This window comes from Podarcis liolepis (genome assembly GCF_965112155.1).
Source record: "Podarcis liolepis genome assembly, chromosome: Z".
NCBI lineage: Eukaryota > Metazoa > Chordata > Lepidosauria > Squamata > Lacertidae > Podarcis > Podarcis liolepis.
The window spans coordinates 10,406,505-10,427,814 of NC_139570.1; the positions used below are offsets into that span (position 1 = coordinate 10,406,505).

At 46.7% G+C, this 21,310-nt stretch overlaps 1 protein-coding gene across 1 annotated transcript in view; it reads left to right on the forward strand.

Moving 5' to 3' along the window:
• The window catches only part of COMMD5 (COMM domain containing 5), a 55,638-nt gene that overhangs the window by 18,163 nt on the left and 16,165 nt on the right, over window positions 1-21,310 (forward strand). The window contains exon 2 of the mRNA XM_083486617.1: window positions 20,425-20,585. Within this exon, the coding sequence (XP_083342743.1) occupies window positions 20,425-20,585 (161 nt within the window). The remainder of the gene's footprint in view (window positions 1-20,424; window positions 20,586-21,310) is intronic.

Consider the following 21,310-nt stretch of genomic DNA (forward strand, 5'->3'; position numbering starts at 1 on the left):
GCAATGTGTTAGAGGTGAAGCTGCCTCTGAAGATGGTTTGGAAACTTCAGCTGGTGCAGAATACAGCGGCTAGGTTGTTCACTAAGCAAGACGGTTTGAATATATTACACCCATCGTGGTCCGATTGCACTGGCTACCAATGAGTTTCCAGGCCAAATTCAAAGTGCTGGTTTTGACCTATAAAGCCTTCAACGGCTCAGGACCACAATACCTCAAGGACCGCCTCTTTCCATATGAACCTACCCACACCCTGAGATCATCTTCTGAGACCCTCCTTTGTGTGCCTCCCCTTTGAGAGGTCCAGAGGGTGGCAACACAAGAACGGGGCCTTATCTGCAGTGGCTCCCTGTCCCCAGGGAAGTTCGCCTGGCACCTTCATTATACACCTTTAGGTGCCAGGCAAAAACATTCCTTTTTAACTAGGCCTTTCGTTGATCTGATTTACATACTGTGCGCTTTTAAAATGTGTTTTTTTGTGGGGGGCGCTATTGAGTTGTTGTTTTTCTTTTTATTATATATTTTGAGCTTTTATATCTTGAATTTATTCCTTGAACTGCCCTGGGACCCCCAGGTATAGGGGAGTATATAAATTCATTCAATAAATAAATAAATGAAATGAAATGAAATGAAATCTGTTTTGCAATTAAAACAGTGAGTTGCACTTCTTTGAATTGAAGAAGTGTGCATCAAAATGGATATATTGGTAAAAATAATATACAAAACTGCATTACATCTGGGGAAGTTGCTTGCAAACATGTGTACATAAGTGAACACTGCATGCAAAAATGTGTTTATTAGAGAAACTTCACACTAAAGTACTGATGCATTTTCATGAGTTTTGTTTTAATGAAATTTCCTGCAAAATGTGGAGGACTGCATTTAAGATTGGAAAAGTGAGAAACTGAGAGAACCACAACTGGCAGGTCCTTTCTTGCCTGGTTACTATGCTGGTTCCTGATTTGAAGTTGGCTTGTTCCCGTGGTGGTGTGATATAGTCTCTTTAGCATTAGCTTGTGAGTTGCGTGGGAACTTGTTAGAAGTCCTGGAATAAGGAGCCTAAACACAGGTGCCTCTCATATTCGATGGACTGACTGTGATTGATTCTCAGTTGAACATCTGGCTAGGTTATAGGACAGTCTTAAGCCAAGTTAAGAGCTTTGAGAATTTATATATATACATATATATTGGCCTATTCTGACCTCTTTTTCTGTATGGTGAGTGCTCCTGCCCAGGCTGCACCAAAAAAGGAATTTGGCTACGGAAAATCATTCTGAATGTGTAAAGCTCAACAACTTTGACATCCTAAAAAAAATTCAGCATCTTTGGCTGCCCCCCTCTCCCAAATCCTGGCTATATCCATGCTTCACATAGTGAAAGACAGCGCTATAGCCACATGTTTATTTTCTCACAACAAGAATAAAGGTTAACACTTTAGAAGAATTCTAAAATCCGAAATAGGACAGTCCCTTTACTAGGACTGTGTAAATGCCATGAAATGGTGTGAAAAATAAAAAAGGTAGAGGACCCCTGACAGTTAAGTCCAGTCGCGAACGACTCTGGGATTGCGGCACACAACTCGCTTTACAAGCCCAGGAGCTGGCGTTTGTTCTCAGACAGTTTTTCCAGGTGATTTGGCCAGCATGACTAAGCCGCTTCTGACGAAACCAGAGCAGTGCACGGAACCACCATTTACCTTCCCGCTGGAGGGGTACTTATTTATCTACTAGTACTTTGATGTGCTTAAAAATAGTTGACTCTTAAAATTATTGTTGCAATTCTAGTTCCATTTTTTACCATAAGGGGGAGTTCTCGCACAAATGTTCTCCACGGAAGAATTAATTACTTGGGGAATGCTTTTCAGCCCCATGGAACCTTCAGTGTGGGGTTCCGCAGGGCTCAATCCTATCCCCCATGTTCCTTAACGTCTACATGAAACCACTGGGTGGGGTTATCCAGAGGTTTGGAGTACGTTGTCAGCAGTATAATGATGACACTCCGCTGTAGTTCTCCTTTACATCTGCAGGTGAGACAGTGGAAGTGCTGGACCAGTGTCTTGCCTCCGTGATGAACTGGATGAGAGCCACAGGAAATATTGTTAATCAGTTTTGCCATTAAAACAGTTAATTGTGCTTCTTATAAACTAGGTGGTATAATTTTACTTGCATATTTCCGTTTGTTGCAATGTGCCGCCCAGTTTCTTAGCCCCTTTTCCTGGGCAGGGATCTGGAGCGAGTGGTCGCGTACCAGATCCAGGTGCTTTTGGAAGAAATTGATTTCCTGGAACAGGGTTTAGGCCTGGTTTTGGCACAGAAACTGCTTTGGTCGCCTTGTATGATGACCTTTGGAGAGAGAGAGAGAGAGAGAGAGAGAGAGAGAGAGAGAGAAGGGAAACATGTCTCTGTTAATTGCTCTCGACCTCTCAGCGGCTTTTGATACCATCAACCATGGTATCTTTCTTGAGTGAGTCTGAACTGGGGGTGGGTGATAATAATAATAATAATAATAATAATAATAAATTTTATTTATATCCCGCCCTCCCCAGCCGAAGCCGGGCTCAGGGCGGCTAACAACACTAAAACTGTGCAACATTATAAAAACATCATAAAAATTAATTAAAATCAAAATTGATGGCAACCATAAACTAAAGTATTGTAAAGATTGCCAAAGGAGGGAGTCAGGCTGTGCCCTAACCAAAGGCCTGGTGGAACAGCTCTGTCTTGCAGGCCCTGCGGAAAGATGTCAAGTCCTGCAGGGCCCTTGTCTCTTGTGACAGAGCGTTCCACCAGGTTGGAGCCGCAGCCGAAAAAGCCCTGGCTCTAGTTGAGGCCAGCCTAACCACTCTGTGGCCTGGGACCTTCAAGATGTTTTTATTTGAGGACCGTAAGTTCCTCTGTGGGGCATACCAGGAGAGGCGGTCCCGTAGATACGAGGGTCCTAGGCCGTGTAGGGCTTTGAAGGTTAAAACCAGCACCTTAAACCTGATCCTGCACTCCACCGGGAGCCAGTGCAGCTGGTATAGCACCGGATGAATGTGATCCCGCAGCGAAGACCCCGTAAGGAGTCTCGCTGCGGCATTCTGCACCCGCTGGAGTTTCTGGGTCAGTCTCAAGGGCAGCCCCACGTAGAGCGAGTTACAATAATCCAGTCTGGAGGTGACCGTCGCGTGGATCACAGTGGCTAGGTCAGGGCGAGAGAGGTAAGGAGCCAACTGCTTAGCTTGGCGGAGATGAAAAAATGCCGCCTTTGTTATAGCTGCAATCTGCGCCTCCATGGAGAGGGAGGTATCGAAGATTACACCCAAACTCTTAACGGACGGTGCTGGCACTAATTGCACCCCCGCAAGAGATGGGAGTTGCCCCCTCAATCCCATATCGTCCCGTCCCAGCCAGAGGACCTCTGTCTTCGAAGGATTTAACTTCAACCGGCTCCCACGTAACCATCCAGCCACAGCTTCCAAGCATCTGATCAGTATGTCTGGGGCCGAGTCAGGATGGCCATCCATCAACAGATAGAGTTGGGTGTCATCAGCATACTGATGGCAGCCCAGCCCAAAACTCCGGACAAGCTGGGCGAGGGGGCGCATAAAGATGTTAAAAAGCATCGGGGAGAGAATCGCACCCTGAGGTACTCCACACACCAAGGAGTGGCGGGATGACAGTTCCCCCCCAAGCGCCACCCTCTGTCCCCGACCAGAGAGAAACGAGCGCAGCCATTGAAGGACTGTGCCCTGGATCCCCACGTCGGCGAGGCGGTGGTCCAGAAGTTCGTGATCAACCATGTCGAAAGCTGCTGACAGATCTAGAAGAATCAGCAGCCCCGACCCGCCTCGATCCAGCTGTCTACGAAGATCATCTGTTAGGGCGACCAGAGCCGTCTCGGTCCCATGACCAGCGCGGAAGCCGGACTGGAATGGATCCAGAGCCGATGTTTCATCCAGAAACCTACCAAGCTGTTCAGCAACCGCTCTCTCAATCACCTTACCCAGGAATGGAAGATTTGAAACTGGGCGGTAATTGGATAGATCTAAGGGATCTAATGGTGTTTTCTTTAAGAGCGGACGCACCACTGCCTCCTTCAGTTCCCCTGGGAATGTCCCGGTGCCAAGGGACAAATTGATGATATCCCCCAGGGGGGCCCGCACCTCGTCTGGACACGCTCTAATCAGCCAAGACGGGCACGGGTCGAGAGGACAAGTGGTGGGCTTTCCAGCTCAGAGGAGTCTGTCCACATCGGCTGGGGATATCCGGTCAAAGTGGTCCAATACTGGACCCGAGGACAGTCGAGGGGCCTCCAGTTCCTTTATTGTATCCAAATTGGCAGGGAGGTCATGGCGGAGCGACAGGACCTTCTCCGCAAAAAAGCTCGCAAATGCCTCACAGCTGTGTGTCAAATTGTTATTTAAATTTGGCTGTCCTTCGAGGGACGTTAAAGACCGAATTATACTAAATAATTGTGCCGGGCGAGAGCTAGCGGATGCAATGGAGGCCGAGAAGTAGGACTTCTTAGCGGCCTTCACTGCCATCTCGTAGGTTTTCATAAAAACCCTATAAGATGTTCTTGAGGCTCCGTCACGGGCACCCCGCCATACTCGCTCTAGCCGTCTGAGGTCCCGCTTCATTTTCCGGAGCTCCTCAGTAAACCAGGGAGCCCGGTTTCTGCGGGGTCGCAGAGGGCGTTTAGGTGCGATCTCATTGATGGCTGCCAGGAGCTGGGTATTCCAGCCCTCAACAAGCTCAGTCAATGAGTCGCCAGGGGGAGAAAGGTCCCACAAGGCTTGACGGAATCTATCAGGGTCCATCAGCCTCCGCGGGCGAGCCCAAATCGGCTCACCACCTAAGCAGGGTGGGGGTGGAACGTCAATCCTGGCTTTCAGAGCGTAGTGATCAGACCATGGCACCTTCATCGAAGGAAACATGATCACATCTATACCGACGCCAAAGATCAAATCCAGCGTGTGGCCTGCTTGATGTGTGGGGCCCGAAACAAACTGGGAGAGCCCTAGTGTCACCATGGAAGACACCAGGTCCAGAGCCTGTGAGGAGGGAGTGGCATCGGCATGGATGTTGAAGTCCCCCAATACCAATAGGTTAGGGAACTCCAAGGCCCAGCCGGCCACCGCTTCCAGCAGGCCTGACAGGGTGGCTGCTGGTGCGCTAGGTGGCCGGTACACCAGCCAGACAGCCAAGCTCACCTCGGAGCCCCACACTAGGCCAACACATTCAATGCCGGGGATCGATGGTGGTGGTAGAGCCCTGAAAGAACAATCTTCCCGGATTAATAGTGCCACCCCTCCCCCCCGGCCCACAGTCCGTGACTGGTGGAGGACGGAAAAACCTGGGGGCGCCATCTCTCGTAAGGTAACAGTATCCCCTTCGCGCACCCAGGTCTCCGTCACGCAAGCCAGGTCGACCCCCTGCGAGATGATGAAATCTCGCAGGGTGGCGGTTTTGTTGCCTATAGACCTGGCATTGCACAACACCAGTGATGGAGGTGAGTAATCCTTGCTCACCCTACCCTCGTCTCTCGGGATGGGGCGCAGATTGGAAGGGGTACGAGCATATCCATATCTCGATCCCCTTCGCCTATGACATCTGCCCCCACCACCATACCTCCCTCGCCCCTCCACAGTAGGAATCCCAGGCCTCATACTCGCCTCCATTTACAAAATATAAAAGCAAAGAAACAATTACCCCAAAACAAAACCAATCCCCACCCCACTCAACAACCATCCCAACCCCAAATAAAACAAAACAAAATAAAAATACATGGATAAAAACCACCGTTTCTGGTGATACAACAAAGTAAAAAGTAAAAACAGGGGTTCCAGTCCTACATGGATGGTTGTTCCCAGAGGCTGTTACTTGCCCAGCTACGCCCCTATCTGGACAGGGAAGGCCTAACTACTGACTAGTTAATGTGATGGCCACAGAAAATATTGTTAATCAGTTTTGCCAATAAAAAAGTTCATTGTGCTTCTTATAAAGTGGGTGGTATAATATTACTTGCATATTTCTGTTTGTTGCAATGTGCTGGCCAGTTGCTTAGCCCACTTTCCTGGGCAAGGTTCTGGAGCGAGTGGTCACACACCACTATATAATAATGCCCCCTGTAATGTCCTCTTCACAGGTACCGTATTTTTCGCTCTATAACACGCACCTGACCATAACACGCACATAGTTTTTAGAGGAGGAAAATCCGTAGGCATGCCACCTGTAGGCATTCCCTCCATAACACGCACAGACATTTCCCCTTACTTTTTAGGAGGAAAAAAGTGAGTGTTATGGTGCAAAAAATATGGTATTTTTCCCTGTGATCTCCAGGCTCAACAACTTTGACATCCTAAAAAAAATTCAGCCGCTTCTGGCAAAACCAAAGCAGTGCACAGAAACGCCATTTACCTTCCCACCGGAGCAGTACTTATTTATCTGCTAGTACAGTGGTACCTGAGGTTAAGAACTTAATTCATTCTGGAGGTCCGTTCTTAACCTGAAACTCTTCTTAACCTGAAGCACCACTTTAGCTAATGTGGCCTCCCGCTGCCGCCATCGCACAATTTCTGTTCTCATCCTGAAGCAAAGTTCTTAATCCAAGGTACTATTTCTGGGTTAGCGGAGTCCGTAACCTGAAGCGTCTGTAATCCGAGGTACCACTGTACTCTGATGTGCTTAGAAATAGTTGAGTCTTAAAATTATTGTTGCAATTCTAGTTCCATTTTTTACCATAAAGGGGAGAGATTGCACAAATGTTCACCACGGAAGAATTAATTACCGTGGTACCTCGGGTTACATACGCTTCAGGTTACATACGCTTCAGGTTACAGACTCCGCTAACCCAGAAATAGTACCTCGGGTTAAGAACTTTGCTTCAGGATGAGAACAGAAATTGTGCTCCAGTGGCGCGGCAGCAGCAGGAGGCCCCATTAGCTAAAGTGGTGCTTCAGGTTAAGAACAGTCTCAGGTTAAGAACAGACCTCCTGAACGAATTAAGTACTTAACCCAAGGTACCACTGTACTTGGGGAATGCTTTTCAGCCCTGTGGAACCTTCAATGTGGGGTTCTGCGGGACTCAATCCTATCGCCCACATTGTTTAACCTCTACATGAAACCACTGGGTGGGGTTATCCAGAGGTTTGGAGTACGTTGTCATCAGTATGCTGAGGACACTCAGCTCTATTTCTCCTTTACATCTGCAGGTGAGACAGTGCAAGTGCTGGACCTTGGTAATGTCTTGCCAGTGGAAGTGCCTTGCCTTGGTAATGGACTGGGTGAGAGCCAACAAACTGAAGCTCAATCCCTGCAATACTGGGGCACTGTTAGTGGGTGGTTCCCTAGACCAGATGGCTGGGAGGTCGCCTGCTCTTGATGGGGTTACACTTCCTCTGAAGGAGCAGGTTCACAGCTTGGGGGTCCTCCTGGGTCTTTTGCTGTCACTCGAGGCTCAGGTGGCCTCAATGGCCCAGAACGACTTCCATCAGCTTGGGCTGGTGGCCCAGCTACGCCCCTATCTGGACAGGGATAGCCTAACTACTGTTGTCTATGCTCTGGTAAGCTCTTGGTTAGATTACTGCAATGTGTTAGAGGTGAAGCTGCCTCTGAGGATGGTTTGGAAACCTCAGCTGGTGCATAATACAGCGGCTAGGTTGTTCACTAAGCAAGACGGTTTGAATATATTACACCCATCGTGGTCCGATTGCACTGGCTACCAATGGGTTTCCGGGCCCAATTCAAAGTGCTGGTTTTGACCTATAAAGCCTTCAACGGCTCAGGACCACAATACCTCAAGGACCGCCTCTTTCCATATGAACCTACCCACACCCTGAGATCATCTTCTGAGACCCTCCTTTGTGTGCCTCCCCCTTGAGAGGTCCAGAGGGTGGCAACACAAGAACGGGGCCTTATCTGCAGTGGCTCCCTGTCCCCAGGGAAGTTCGCCTGGCACCTTCATTATACACCTTTAGGTGCCAGGCAAAAACATTCCTTTTTAACTAGGCCTTTCGTTGATCTGATTTACATACTGTGCCCTTTTAAGATGTTTTTTTTGGGGGGGCGCTATTGAGTTGTTGTTTTTCTTTTTATTATATATTTTGTGGTTTTATATCTTGAATTTATTCCTTGAACTGCCCTGAGACCCCCAGGTATAGGGCAGTATATAAATTCATTCAATAAATACATAAATGAAATGAAATGAAATGAAATCTGTTTTGCAATTAAAATAGTGAATTGCACTTCTTTCAATTGAAGAAGTGTGCATCAAAATGGATATATTGGTAAAAATAATATACAAAACTGCATCACATTTGCGGAAGTTGCTTGCAAAAGTGTGTACATCAGACAACACTGCCTGTAAAAATGTGTTTATTAGGGAAACTTCACACTAAAGTACTGGTGCATTTTCATGAGTTTTGTTTTAATGAAATTTCCTGCAAAATGTGGAGGGCTGCATTTAAGATTGGAAAACTGAGAAACTGAGAGAACCACAACTGGCAGGTCCTTTCTTGCCTGGTTACTATGCTGGTTCCTCATTTGAAGTTGGCTTTTTCCCGTGGTGGTGTGATATAGTCTCTTTAGGATTGGCTTGTGGGTTGCATGGGAACTTGTTAGAAGTCCTGGAATAATGAGCCTAAACACAGGTGCCTCTCATATTCGATGGACTGACTGTGATTGATTCTCAGTTGAACATCTGGCTAGGTCATAGGACAGACTTAAGCCAAGTTAAGAGCTTTGAGAATTTAAGGAGGAAAAGTCAGTGGATCCAGGTACAGTCCACATATATATTGGCCTATTGCGACCTCTTTTTCTGTATGGTGAGTGCTCCTGCCCAGGCTGCACCAAAAAAGGAATCTGGCTACGGAAAAGCATTCTGAATGCGTAAAGCAGGTGTTTTCAACCTCTTTGAGTCCACAGCTCGCTTGACCAAGTGCATTGTTTTTGCATCACTACTGTGGGGCTCAGGAGCCCAGCTATGTCACCCCTTGCCTGCACAGCTGCAAGCCTTTCACCTTTATTCTAACTTAACTGCTTAAGTTTCTTGCAGATTACTTCCAACGCTGCGATGTGAAACTGACTAGTTAATGTGATGGCCACAGGAAATATTGTTAATCAGTTTTGCCATTAAAACAGTTAATTGCGCTTCCTATAAACTGGGTGGTATAATTTTACTTGCATATTTCCGTTTGCTGCAATGTGCCGCCCAGTTTCTTAGCCCCCTTTCCTGGGCAAGGATCTGGAGCGAGTGGTCGCACACCAGATCCAGGTTCTTTTGGAAGAAATCGATTTCCTGGAACAGTGTTTAGGCCTGGTTTTGGCACAGAAACTGCTTTGGTCGCCTTGTATGATGACCTTTGGAGAGAGAGAGAGAGAGAGAGAGAGAGAAGGGAGACATGTCTCTGTTAATTGCTCTCGACCTCTCAGCGGCTTTTGATACCATCAACCATGGTATCCTTCTTGAGTGAGTCTGAACTGGGGGTGGGTGGCACCGCTTTGCCACAGCGGTTCCAATCCTTCATGGATGGTTGTTCCCAGAGGCTGTTACTTGCCCAGCTACACCCCTATCTGGACAGGGAACGCCTAACTACTGACTAATTAATGTGATGGCCACAGGAAATATTGTTAATCAGTTTTGCCATTAAAACAGTTCATTGTGCTTCTTATAAACTGGGTGGTATAATATTACTTGCATATTTCTGTTTGTTGCAATGTGCCGGCCAGTTGCTTAGCCCCCTTTCCTGGGCAAGGATCTGGAGCGAGTGGTCGCACACCACTATATAATAATGCCCCCTGTAATGTCCTCTTCACAGGTATTTTTCCCTGTGATCTCCAGGCTCAACTTTGACATCCTAAAAAAAATTCATCCGCTTCTGGCGAAACCAAAGCAGTGCACAGAAACGCCATTTACCTTCCCACCGGAGCAGTACTTATTTCTCTGCTAGTACAGTGGTACCTGAGGTTAAAAACTTAATTCATTCTGGAGGTCCGTTCTTAACCTGAAACTCTTCTTAACCTGAAGCACCACTTTAGCTAATGGGGCCTCCTGCTGCTGCCGCTGCCGCCATCGCACAATTTCTGTTCTCATCCTGAAGCAAAGTTCTTAACCCAAGGTACTATTTCTGGGTTAGTGGAGTCTGTAACCTGAAGCGTCTGTAATCCGAGGTACCACTGTACTCTGATGTGCTTAGAAATAGTTGAGTCTTAAAATTATTGTTGCAATTCTAGTTCCATTTTTTACCATAAAGGGGAGAGATTGCACAAATGTTCACCACGGAAGAATTAATTACAGTGGTACCTCGGGTTACAGACTCTTCAGGTTACATACGCTTCAGGTTACAGACTCCGCTAACCCAGAAATAGTACCTTGGGTTAAGAACTTTGCTTCAGGATGAGAAGAGAAATCGTGCTCCAGCGGCGCGGCAACAGCAGGAGTCCCCATTAGCTAAAGTGGTGCTTCAGGTTAAGAACAGTCTCAGGTTAAGAACAGACCTCCTGAACGAATTAAGTACTTAACCCAAGGTACCACTGTACTTGGGGAATGCTTTTCAGCCCTGTGGAACCTTCAATGTGGGGTTCTGCGGGACTCAATCCTATCGCCCACATTGTTTAACCTCTACATGAAACCACTGGGTGGGGTTATCCAGAGGTTTGGAGTACGTTGTCAGCAGTATGCTGAGGACACTCAGCTCTAATTCTCCTTTACATCTGCAGGTGAGACAGTGGAAGTGCTGGACCAGTGTCCTGCCTCAGTAATGGACTGGGTGAGAGCCAACAAACTGAAGCTTAATCCAGATTAGACTGGGGCACTGTTAGTGGGTGGTTCCCTAGACCAGATGGCTGGGAGGTCGCCTGCTCTTGATGGGGTTACACTTCCTCTGAAGGAGCAGGTTCACAGCTTGGGGGTCCTCCTGGGTCTTTTGCTATCACTTGAGGCTCAGGTGGCCTCAGTGGCCTGGAGTTCCTTCCATCAGCTTGGGCTGGTGGCCCAGCTACGCCCCTATCTGGACAGGGATGGCCTAACTACTGTTGTCTATGCTCTGGTAACCTCTTGGTTAGATTACTGCCATGTGTTAGAGGTGAAGCTGCCTCTGAGGATGGTTTGGAAACTTCAGCTGGTGCAGAATACAGCGGCTAGGTTGTTCACTGGAGCAAGACGGTTTGAATATATTACACCCATCGTGGTCCGATTGCACTGGCTACCAATGGGTTTCCGGGCCCAATTCAAAGTGCTGGTTTTGACCTATAAAGCCTTCAACGGCTCAGGACCACAATACCTCAAGGGCCGCCTCTTTCCATATGAACCTACACACACCCTGAGATCATCTTCTGAGACCCTCCTTTGTGTGCCTCCCCCTTGAGAGGTCCAGAGGGTGGCAACACAAGAACGGGGCCTTATCTGCAGTGGCTCCCCGTCTGTGGAATACTCTCCCCAGGGACGTTTGCCTGGCACCTACACTATACACCCTTAGGCGCCAGGCAAAAACATTCCTTTTTAACTAGGCCTTTGGTTGATCTGATTTACGTACTGTGCCCTTTTAAGATGTGTTTTTTTGTGGGGGGGGGGCACTATTGAGTTGTTGTTTTTCTTTTTATTATATATTTTGAGCTTTTATGTCTTGAATTTATTCCTTGAACTGCCCTGGGACCCCCAGGTATAGGGCAGGATATAAATTCATTCAATAAATACATAAATGAAATGAAATGAAATGAAATCTGTTTTGCAATTAAAATAGTGAATTGCACTTCTTTCAATTGAAGAAGTGTGCATCAAAATGGATATATTGGTAAAAATAATATGCAAAACTGCATTACATTTGGGGAAGTTGCTTGCAAAAGTGTGTACATCAGACAACACTGCCTGTAAAAATGTGTTTATTAGGGAAACTTCACACTAAAGTACTGGTGCATTTTCATGAGTTTTGTTTTAATGAAATTTCCTGCAAAATGTGGAGGGCTGCATTTAAGATTGGAAAACTGAGAAACTGAGAGAACCACAACTGGCAGGTCCTTTCTTGCCTGGTTACTATGCTGGTTCCTCATTTGAAGTTGGCTTTTTCCCGTGGTGGTGTGATATAGTCTCTTTAGGATTGGCTTGTGGGTTGCATGGGAACTTGTTAGAAGTCCTGGAATAATGAGGCTAAACACAGGTGCCTCTCATATTCGATGGACTGACTGTGATTGATTCTCAGTTGAACATCTGGCTAGGTCATAGGACAGACTTAAGCCAAGTTAAGAGCTTTGAGAATTTAAGGAGGAAAAGTCAGTTGATCCAGGGACAGTCCACATATATATTGGCCTATTCCGACCTCTTTTTCTTCATGGTGAGCGCTCCTGCCCAGGCGGCACAAAAAAGGCAATTTGGCTCCAAAATTCATTCTGATTCTGTAAAGCAGGTGTTTTCAACCTCTTTGAGTCCACAGCTCCCTTGACCAACTGCATTGTTTTTGCATCACAACTGTGGGGCTCAGGAGCCCAGCTATGTCACCCCTTGCCTGCACAGCTGCAAGCCTTTCACCTTTATTCTAACTTAACTGCTTTTGTTTCTTGCGGATTGCTTCCAACGCTGCGATGTGAAACTGACTAGTTAATGTGATGGCCACAGGAAATATTGTTAATCAGTTTTGCCATTAAAACAGTTAATTGCGCTTCTTATAAACTGGGTGGTATAATTTTACTTGCATATTTCCATTTGTTGCAATTTGCCGGCCAGTTGCTTAGCCCTCTTTCCTGGGCAAGGATCTGGAGCGAGTAGTCACACACCAGATCCAGGTTCTTTTGGAAGAAATTGATTTCCTGGAACAGGGTTTGGCCTTTTTTTCGCGCAGAAACTGCTTTAGTCGCCTTGTATGATGACCTTTGGAGAGAGAGAGAGAAGGGAAACATGTCTCTGTTAATTGCTCTCGACCTCTCAGCAGCTTTTGATACCATCAACCATGGTACCCTTCTTGAGTGAGTCTAAACTGGGGGTGGGTGGCACCGCTTTGCCACAGCGGTTCCAGTCCTTCATGGATGGTTGTTCCCAGGGGCTATGACCTGCCAGCTACGCCCCTATCTGGACAGGGAAGGCCTAACTACTGTTCTCTGTGCTCTGGTAACCTCTAGGTTAGATTACTGCAATGTGTTAGAGGTGAAGCTGCCCTTGAGGATGGTTTGGAAACTTCAACTGGTGAAGAATTTGGTGGCCAGGTTGGTCCAGGAGCAAAATACAAAACAGATTTTATATATGTATATAGTTTTAATTCTGTTAATATTTCATTGCTTTTTAATGATGGCTTTTTCTATGCTTGAGTTCCATCAGCGGAAAAGGTGCAATTTAATAAATAGATATAAAATATAATAAACCTATATAATAACATCCCCTGTAATGTCCTCTTCACAGGTATTTTTCCCTGTGATCTCCAAGCTCAACAACTTTGATATCCTAAAAAAAAATTTAGCATCTTTGGCTGCCCCCCCCCCCAAATCCTGGCTATACCCATGCTTCACATAGTGAAAGACAGAGCTATAGCCACATGTTTATTTTGTCACACCAAGAATAAATGTTAACACTTTAGAAGAATTCTAAAATCCGTATTCAGACAGTCCCTTTACTCGGCCTGTGCAAATGCCATGAAATAGTGTGAAAAATAAAAAAGGTAAAGGACCCCTGACAGTTAAGGCCAGTCGCAAATGACTCTGGGGTTGCGGCGCTCATCTTGCTTTACTGGCTGAGGGAGCCGGCGTTTGTCCTCAGACAGTTTTCCCGGGTCATGTGGCCAGCATGACTAAGCCGCTTCTGATGAAACCAAAGCAGCGTACGGAAACGCCATTTACCTTCCTGCCGGGGCAGTACCTATTTATCTACTTTTATTTGCTTAAAAATAGATGAGTCTTTAAATTATTGTTGCAATTCTAATTCCATTTTTTACCATAAGGGGGAGTCCTTGCACAAATGTTCACCATGGAAGAATTAATTACCGTCATACCTCGTGTTAAAGACACTTCGGGTTAAATCTTTTCAGGTTGCGTCCTGCGGTAACCCGGAAGTTCCGGAACAGGTTACTTCTGGCTTTCGCCGTTCGCGCATGCGCAGATGCTCAAAATGACATCACGCGCATGCACAGAAGCGGTGAATTGCGACCCAGAGACGCGCTGATGTGGGTTGCGTTCTGCTCCGGTTGCGAAAGGGGCTCCAGAACAGATCCCGTTCGCAACCAGAGGTACCACTGTACTTGGGGAATGCTTTTCAGCCCCGTGGAACTTCAGGTTGGGCTTCCGCACGGCTCAATCCTATCCCTATGTGGTTTAACCTCTACAGGAAACCAGAGGTTTCGAGTATGTTGTCAGCAGTATTAATAAATAAATATAAAAGATAATGAAACTATATAATAATGCCCCCTGTAATGTGTTCTTCTCTGGTATTTTCCCCTCTGATATCCAATCTCAACAACTTTGATATCCTAAACTTTGGCTGCCATCTCCCCCCCCAAAAAATCCTGGCTGTACCCAGGAAAGTGAAAGACAGAGCTATAGCCACACGTTTATTTTGTCACACCAAGAATAAAGGTTAACACTTTAGAAGAATTTTAAAATCCATATTAGGACAGTCCCTTTACTCGGCCTGTGTAAATGCCATGAAATAGTGTGAAAGAAAGAAAAAAGGTAAAGGACCCCTAACGGTTAAGTGCAGTTGCAGACGACTCTGGGGTTGTGGCACTCATCTCGCTTTACTGGCCGAGGGAGCCGGCGTTTGTCCTCAGACAGTGTTTCCGGGTCAGGTGGTCAGCATGACTAAGCCGCTTCTGACGAAACGAGAGCAGCGTATGGAAACGCCATTTACCTTCCCGCTGGAGCAGTACCTATTTATCTACTAGTACTTTGATGTGCTTAAAAATAGTTGAGTCTTAAAATTATTGTGGCAATTCTATTTCCATTATTTACCATAAGGGGGAGTGCTTGCACAAATGTTCACCATGGAAGAATTAATTACAGTCATACCTCCTGTTAAAGACACTTCAGGTTAAATCTTTTCAGGTTGCGTCCTGCGGTAACCCAGAAGTACCGGAACGGGTTATTTCCAGGTTTTGCCGTTCATGCATGTGCAGATGCTCAAAATGACATCACGCACATGCACAGAAGCGGTGAATCGCGACCCAGAGATGTGCAGACGTGGGTTGCGTTCTCCGGTTGTGAATGGGGCTCCGGAACGGATCCCGTTCGCAACCAGAGGTACCACTGTACTTGGGGAATGCTTTTCAGCCCCGTGGAACTTTCAATGTGAGGTTCCACAGGGCTCAATCCTATCCCCCATGTTGCTTAACGTCTACATGAAACCACTGGGTGGGGTTATCTGGAGGTTTGCAGTCTGCTGATGACACTCCGCTCTATTCCTCCTTTACATCTGCAGGTGAGACAGTGGAAGTGCTGGACCAGTGTCCTGCCTCAGTAATGGACTGGATGAGACCCACAGGAAATATTGTTAATCTGTTTTGCCATTAAAACAGTTAATTGCGCTTCTTATAAACTGGGTGGTATAATTTTACAGAGCTATAGCCACATGTTTATTTTGTCACACCAAGAATAAACGTTAACACTTTCCGAAGAATTCTAAAATCCGTATTCGGACAGTCCCTTTACTCGGCCTGTGCAAATGCCATGAAATAGTGTGAAAAATAAAAAAAGGAAAGGACCCCTGACAGTTAAGTGCAGTTGCAGACGTCTCTGAGGTTGCGGCGCTCATCTCGCTTTACTGGCCAAGGGAACCGATGTTTGACCGCAGACAGTTTTTCCGTGTCATGTGGCCAGCATGACTAAGCTGCTTCTGGCGAACCAGAGCAGTGCACGGAAATGCCGTTTACCTTCTCGCCGGAGCGGTACCTATTTATCTACTAGTACTCTGATGTGCTTAAAAATAGTTGAGTCTTAAAATTATTGTTGCAATTTTAGTTCCATTTTTTACCATAAGGGGGAGTGCTTGCACAAATGTTCACCATGGAAGAATTAATTACAGTCATACCTCGGGTTAAAGATACTTCGGGTTAAATCTTTTCAGGTTGCGTTCTGCGGCGACACCGAAGTACCGGAACGGGTTATTTCCAGGTTTTGCCATTCGTGCATGCGCAGATAAATGACCTCATGCACAGAAGTGGTGAATCGCGACCCAGAGACGCACAGACGCGGGTTGCGTTCTGCTCGGTTGCGAAAGGGGCTTCGGAACGCGATTTCCTGAAGCAAAGTTCTTAACCCGAGGTACTATTTCTGAGTTTGTGGAGTCTGTAACCTGAAGCGTATGTAACCCGAGGTACCACTGTACTTTGATGTGCTTAAAAATAGTTGAGTCTTAAAATTATTGTTGCAATTCTAGTTCCATTTTTTACCATAAGGGGGAGTGCTCTCACAAATGTTCACCATGGAAGAATTACCGGTAATTACAGTGGTACCCCAGGTTAAAAATTTAATTCGTTATGGAGGTCCGTTCTTAACCCAAGACTGTTCTGCCTCTGAGGACAGTTTGGAAACTTCCACTGGTGCAGAATTTGGTGGCCAGGTTGTTCCAGGAACAAAATACAAAACAGATTTTACATATGTATATAGTTTTAATTCTATTAATATTTCATTCCATTTTAACGATAGTTTTTTCTATTCTTGAGTTCCGTCAGGGGAAAAGGTGCAATTAAATATATAAATATAAATGATATTGTAATGTCCTCTTCACAGGTATTTTTCCCTGTGATCTCCAAGCTCAACAACATTGACATTCTAAAAAAAATTCAGGAACTTTGGCTGCCCCCCCCACAAAAATCCTGGCTATAACTGTGCTTCACATAGTGAAAGACAGAGCTATAGCCACACGTTTATTGTGTCACACTAAGAATAAAAGTAACTATGTTCACACGTTTATTGTGTCACACCAAGAATAAAAGTAACTATGTTCACACTTTAGAAGAATTCTAAAATCTGTATTCAGACAGTCCCTTTACTCGGCCTGTGTAAAAGCCATGAAATAGTGTGAAAATTAAAAAGGTATAGGATCCCTGATAGTTAAGTCCAGACGACTCTGGGGTTGCGGCGCTCATCTCGCTCTATGGGCCGAGGGAGTTGGCGTTTGTCTGCAGACAGTTTTTCCAGGTTATGTGGCCAGCATGACAAAGCCACTCCTGGCGAACCAGAGCAGCGGACGGGAACACTGTTTACCTTCCCGCCAGAGTGGTATCTACTTGCACTTTGACGTGCTTAAAAATAGTAGAATCTTAAAATTATTGTTGCAATTCTAGTTCCATTTTTTTCCATAAGGAGGAGTGCTTGCACAAATGTTCATCATGGAGGAATTAATTACTTGGGGAATGCTTTTCAGCCTTGTGGACCTTCATTGTGGGGTTTTGCAGGACTCAATCCTATACCCATACCCTGAGATCATCTTCTGAGACCCTCCTTTGTGTCCCTCCCCCTTGAGAGGTCCAGAGGGTGGCAACACGAGAACGGGTCTTCTCTGCAGTGGCTCCCCGTCTGTGGAATGCTTTCCCCAGGGAATTTTGCCTGGCGCCTTCATTCTACGCCTTTAGGCGCCAGGCAAAAGCGTTCCTTTTAAACCAGGCCATTGGTTGATAAATTTACATACTACGCCCTTTTAAAATGTGTTGTTGTTTTTTGTTGAGGGGGGGTGAGTTGTTATTTTTCTTTTTACTGCATATTGTATACTGCCCACGCTGCACAGAATAAGCATTTTGGCTGCAGATATTCATTCTGATTGTGTAAAGCAGAGGTTTTCAACATTTTTGAGTCCACGGCCCCCTTGACCAACTACATTCTTTCTGTGGTATCCCTGTGGGGCTCAGGAGCCCAGTTATGTCACCCCTTGCTTGCAGAACTGGCAGCCTCTCACCCTCCCTTGTAGAGTTCCCCCAGCCTCCCCTCCCCTCTCCTTGGGAGTCCTCTGGGCAGCCGCTGCTGTTGCCCCGATCTCTGAGCTTCCTGCCCTCACCCCACCCCAAAGAGAGGTGCCTCCACCCACTGCCCCACAGCGGCCTGGGAAGAAAATGCCCCCAGCCTTAGTGGCCCAACAGAGACTGGCCAGAGGTGAACGTGAGGCCAGCACCTTACCTTGGGAGGCAGCAGTGGGCACTGCTGACCCTGCATGGCAGACTGGCTCCCCTTCAGCAACAGGCACTCAGCTCCCAGGCAGGCCTTCCACACAGCAAACATAAGAAAGGCCAGCGCAGCGCCTGCCTACCTGGTCTCCCACTTGTCTGTCCATTCCCAACAGCAAGGGCTGGAGGACTAGCTGGCTGGGCTCCCTCCTCTGCTTGCTTGCTTACTCATCTCCTGTCAACCAGCACCCCCTGGCCAGCCACAGAGGCATCATTCGCCTGGGGAGCTTATAGCTGGTGCTGCTGTAACAAACAGCTGTGCAAGCCGCGGGGGGGGGGGCAGAGATGCAAGAGGGCATCAGAGGAGGGAGGGAGGGAAAGAGGGACAGAGGCCAGTGTTGCTTGCATCACCCATGACCATCCTTCAAGGGTTTCACAGCACACTGGTTGAAACCACTGGTGTAAATAAAATATAACACAGAATTCTACAGGACCGAGTATTAGTGTGTGAAAACAGTCCAGATCCAATGATTCCCAGGCATGCACCTCCAGGTGGTGGAGCTGTCAGGTGCCATACTGGCGCCCAGGAATCTTCACTTGGTCGCAAGTGGTCAAAAGTCAGGTGCAAAATGTGCCTGGCGCCTGGCTAATTTCGAACACTGATTCCATTCCCCGCCCCTGCACACCCTTAATATTGTATGGCCATAAAGTATGCCGAGTCCTCATTAGGCTGAATTTTTTGGGGGTGGGGTTTGGGGGGGTAAAATGGTTGCCCCCTCACTGAAGTGTGTTTAGGATTTTTCACCCTTTTTCTTTTGTACATTATAAACCTTGGTGTTTCCCTGAGTATACAGATACCTCTCTTGTTTCTCAGCTCCCAGGTTTGGGTTTTAATCCTGTTGCCGCTCAGCAGCTGCATTTGCTGTTAGAGGGAGCACTTATCCACAGTAGTGGGAATAAATGGGACCAGTGCTTTTTTTTTCTGGGGTGACGCAGGGGTACACATGCCATAAACATTTTGTGAATCTTTGTACTTTGGTCCATTTGCTGTATTTATTTTCCCCAATTTGAACTATGCAGTGGAGGCTTGGGTTGCGAACATGATCCGTGCAGGATGCACGTTCGCAACCCGCAGCATCCGCAACCCGCAGCGGCGCATCTGTGCATGCGCAGGTTGCGATTCGGCACGCCTGCACATGCACAAAGCGTGATTTAGAGCTTCTGCGCATGCACAACCGCTGAAACCGGAAGTAACCCTTTCCGGTACTTCCAGGTTTCGGCGGTCCGCAACCCAAAAAAACGTAACCTGAAGCGTCTGTAACCCGAGGTATGACTGTAAAATGGTGATTTTCTCTTCTTCTTTTTAAAATAATTTTTATTAACAGGCCAATCACATCACATTATCCATATCACATTAATTCCAAATTATACAGCCAGATTTTAAATTTTGTTGAGGGTACCCATACATCAAGCTGCACACGAGTCCAAAACAGGCATCACTTATCTTCCTGCTTTAATTAGTCAGATCTATCCAGTTTAATCCGGATAGTCCTTTGTTACTTCCTTTCTCTTCTTGTTGTCATCGTGTATTCCTTTCTTTGTGATCTCTGATGATTTTCACAAGCAGATTAAATCATATCGGTCAGGGACAGACTCTGTTCAACGCTTCCATTAAAATTGTGATTTTCTTGAGTCAAAATGAGAGTACAGTTGTACCTTGGGTTACATACGCTTCAGGTTACAGACTCTGCTAACACAGAAATAGTACCTTGGGTTAAGAACTTTGCTTCAGGATGAGAACAGAAATCGTGCGGCAGCAGTGGGAGGCCCCATTAGCTAAAGTGGTGCTTCAGGTTAAGAACATACTTCCAGAATGAATTAAGTTCTTTACCCGAGGTACCACTGTAGCCCTAAACATTTTTTTAAGAAAAAACAACAACACTGAATGGGACTCTTCCGAAATTTATTTACAGCTAAACTACATGGTTATGTTCTGCCTCCACTGTTCAAGGTAGTTTGCCTCTGAATGCCAGTTTCTGCGAGTGACAAGTGGGAGAGTGGTGTTGCGCTCAGGTACAGTTGGCAGGTCTGGTGATGGCCACTGTGAGAACAGGATGCTGGACTAGACTGGCCATTGGCCAGATTCAAGAGGGCTCTTCTGAAGTTTGTATGCTGTTCTTTCCCATTTAAATTTCCCTCCCCTGTTTTGTGTAAAGCACGACTAGATGGTGTCAGATCCCTAGATGCTGCTGCTGTTGCAAAATCGCTAGTGTTTTCCCAGGGGCTTTTGATCATGCTGAAATTATGTGCTTGCACTTGTGGGACTCTGCCAAAGTTGATAACTTAACCTTTATCGTTATTTTGCCAAACAGTCACTGTCAGTGCCTTAGAAGGAAAAGACTGCAAAGAACTGGTAAAAGTGATTGCCGAGAATGCAAAACTATCAGATGAACAGCTTGCTGTCCTCATCTCTGGAATGTATACTCTCCTGCGAGAGGCCTTGAGGCTGCCCACAACATCTCTGAAGCAAGAAGTGAGTAGAAGGCATACACATTCCTCAATAAAAACTATGTATGTGCTAAACTGTGAGATGAGCAAGATGGTAGCTCCAAAAAAGGGATGGGGAACCTGTGACCCTCCAGATGTTTTAGCTCAGTCGTAAAGCAATTGCTTCGCGTGCAGGAGGTCTCAGGTTCAATTACAGTGGTAACAGGATCCATTCCGGATCCATTCCGGACCCCCGTTCACAACTTGATCAGAACACAGCCCGCGTCTGCGCGGGTTGCGTTTTGCCGCTTCTGCGCATGCGCGTGACGCCATTTTGCGCATCTGCACATGCACGAGCAGTGAAACCTGGAAGTAACCGTTTCCGGTACTTCCAGGTCGCTGCGGGACGTATCCTGAAAGAACGTAACATGAAGTGGACGTAACCAGAGGTATGACTGTACTGCCATTTCCCAGGTTAAAGGTAAAGGGACCCCCTGACCATTAGATCCAGTTGTGGCCGACTCTGGGGTTGCGGCGCTCATCTCGCTTTATTGGCTGAGGGAGCCGGCGTACAGCTTCCGGCATGACTAAGCCGCTTCTGGCGAACCAGAGCAGCACACGGAAACACCGTTTACCTTCCTGTCGGAGTGGTACCTAATTATCTACTTGCACTTTGATGTGCTTTCGAACTGCTAGGTTGGCAGGAGCTGGGACCGAGCAACAGGAGCTCACCCCATCACGGGGATTCGAACCACCGACCTTCTGATCGGC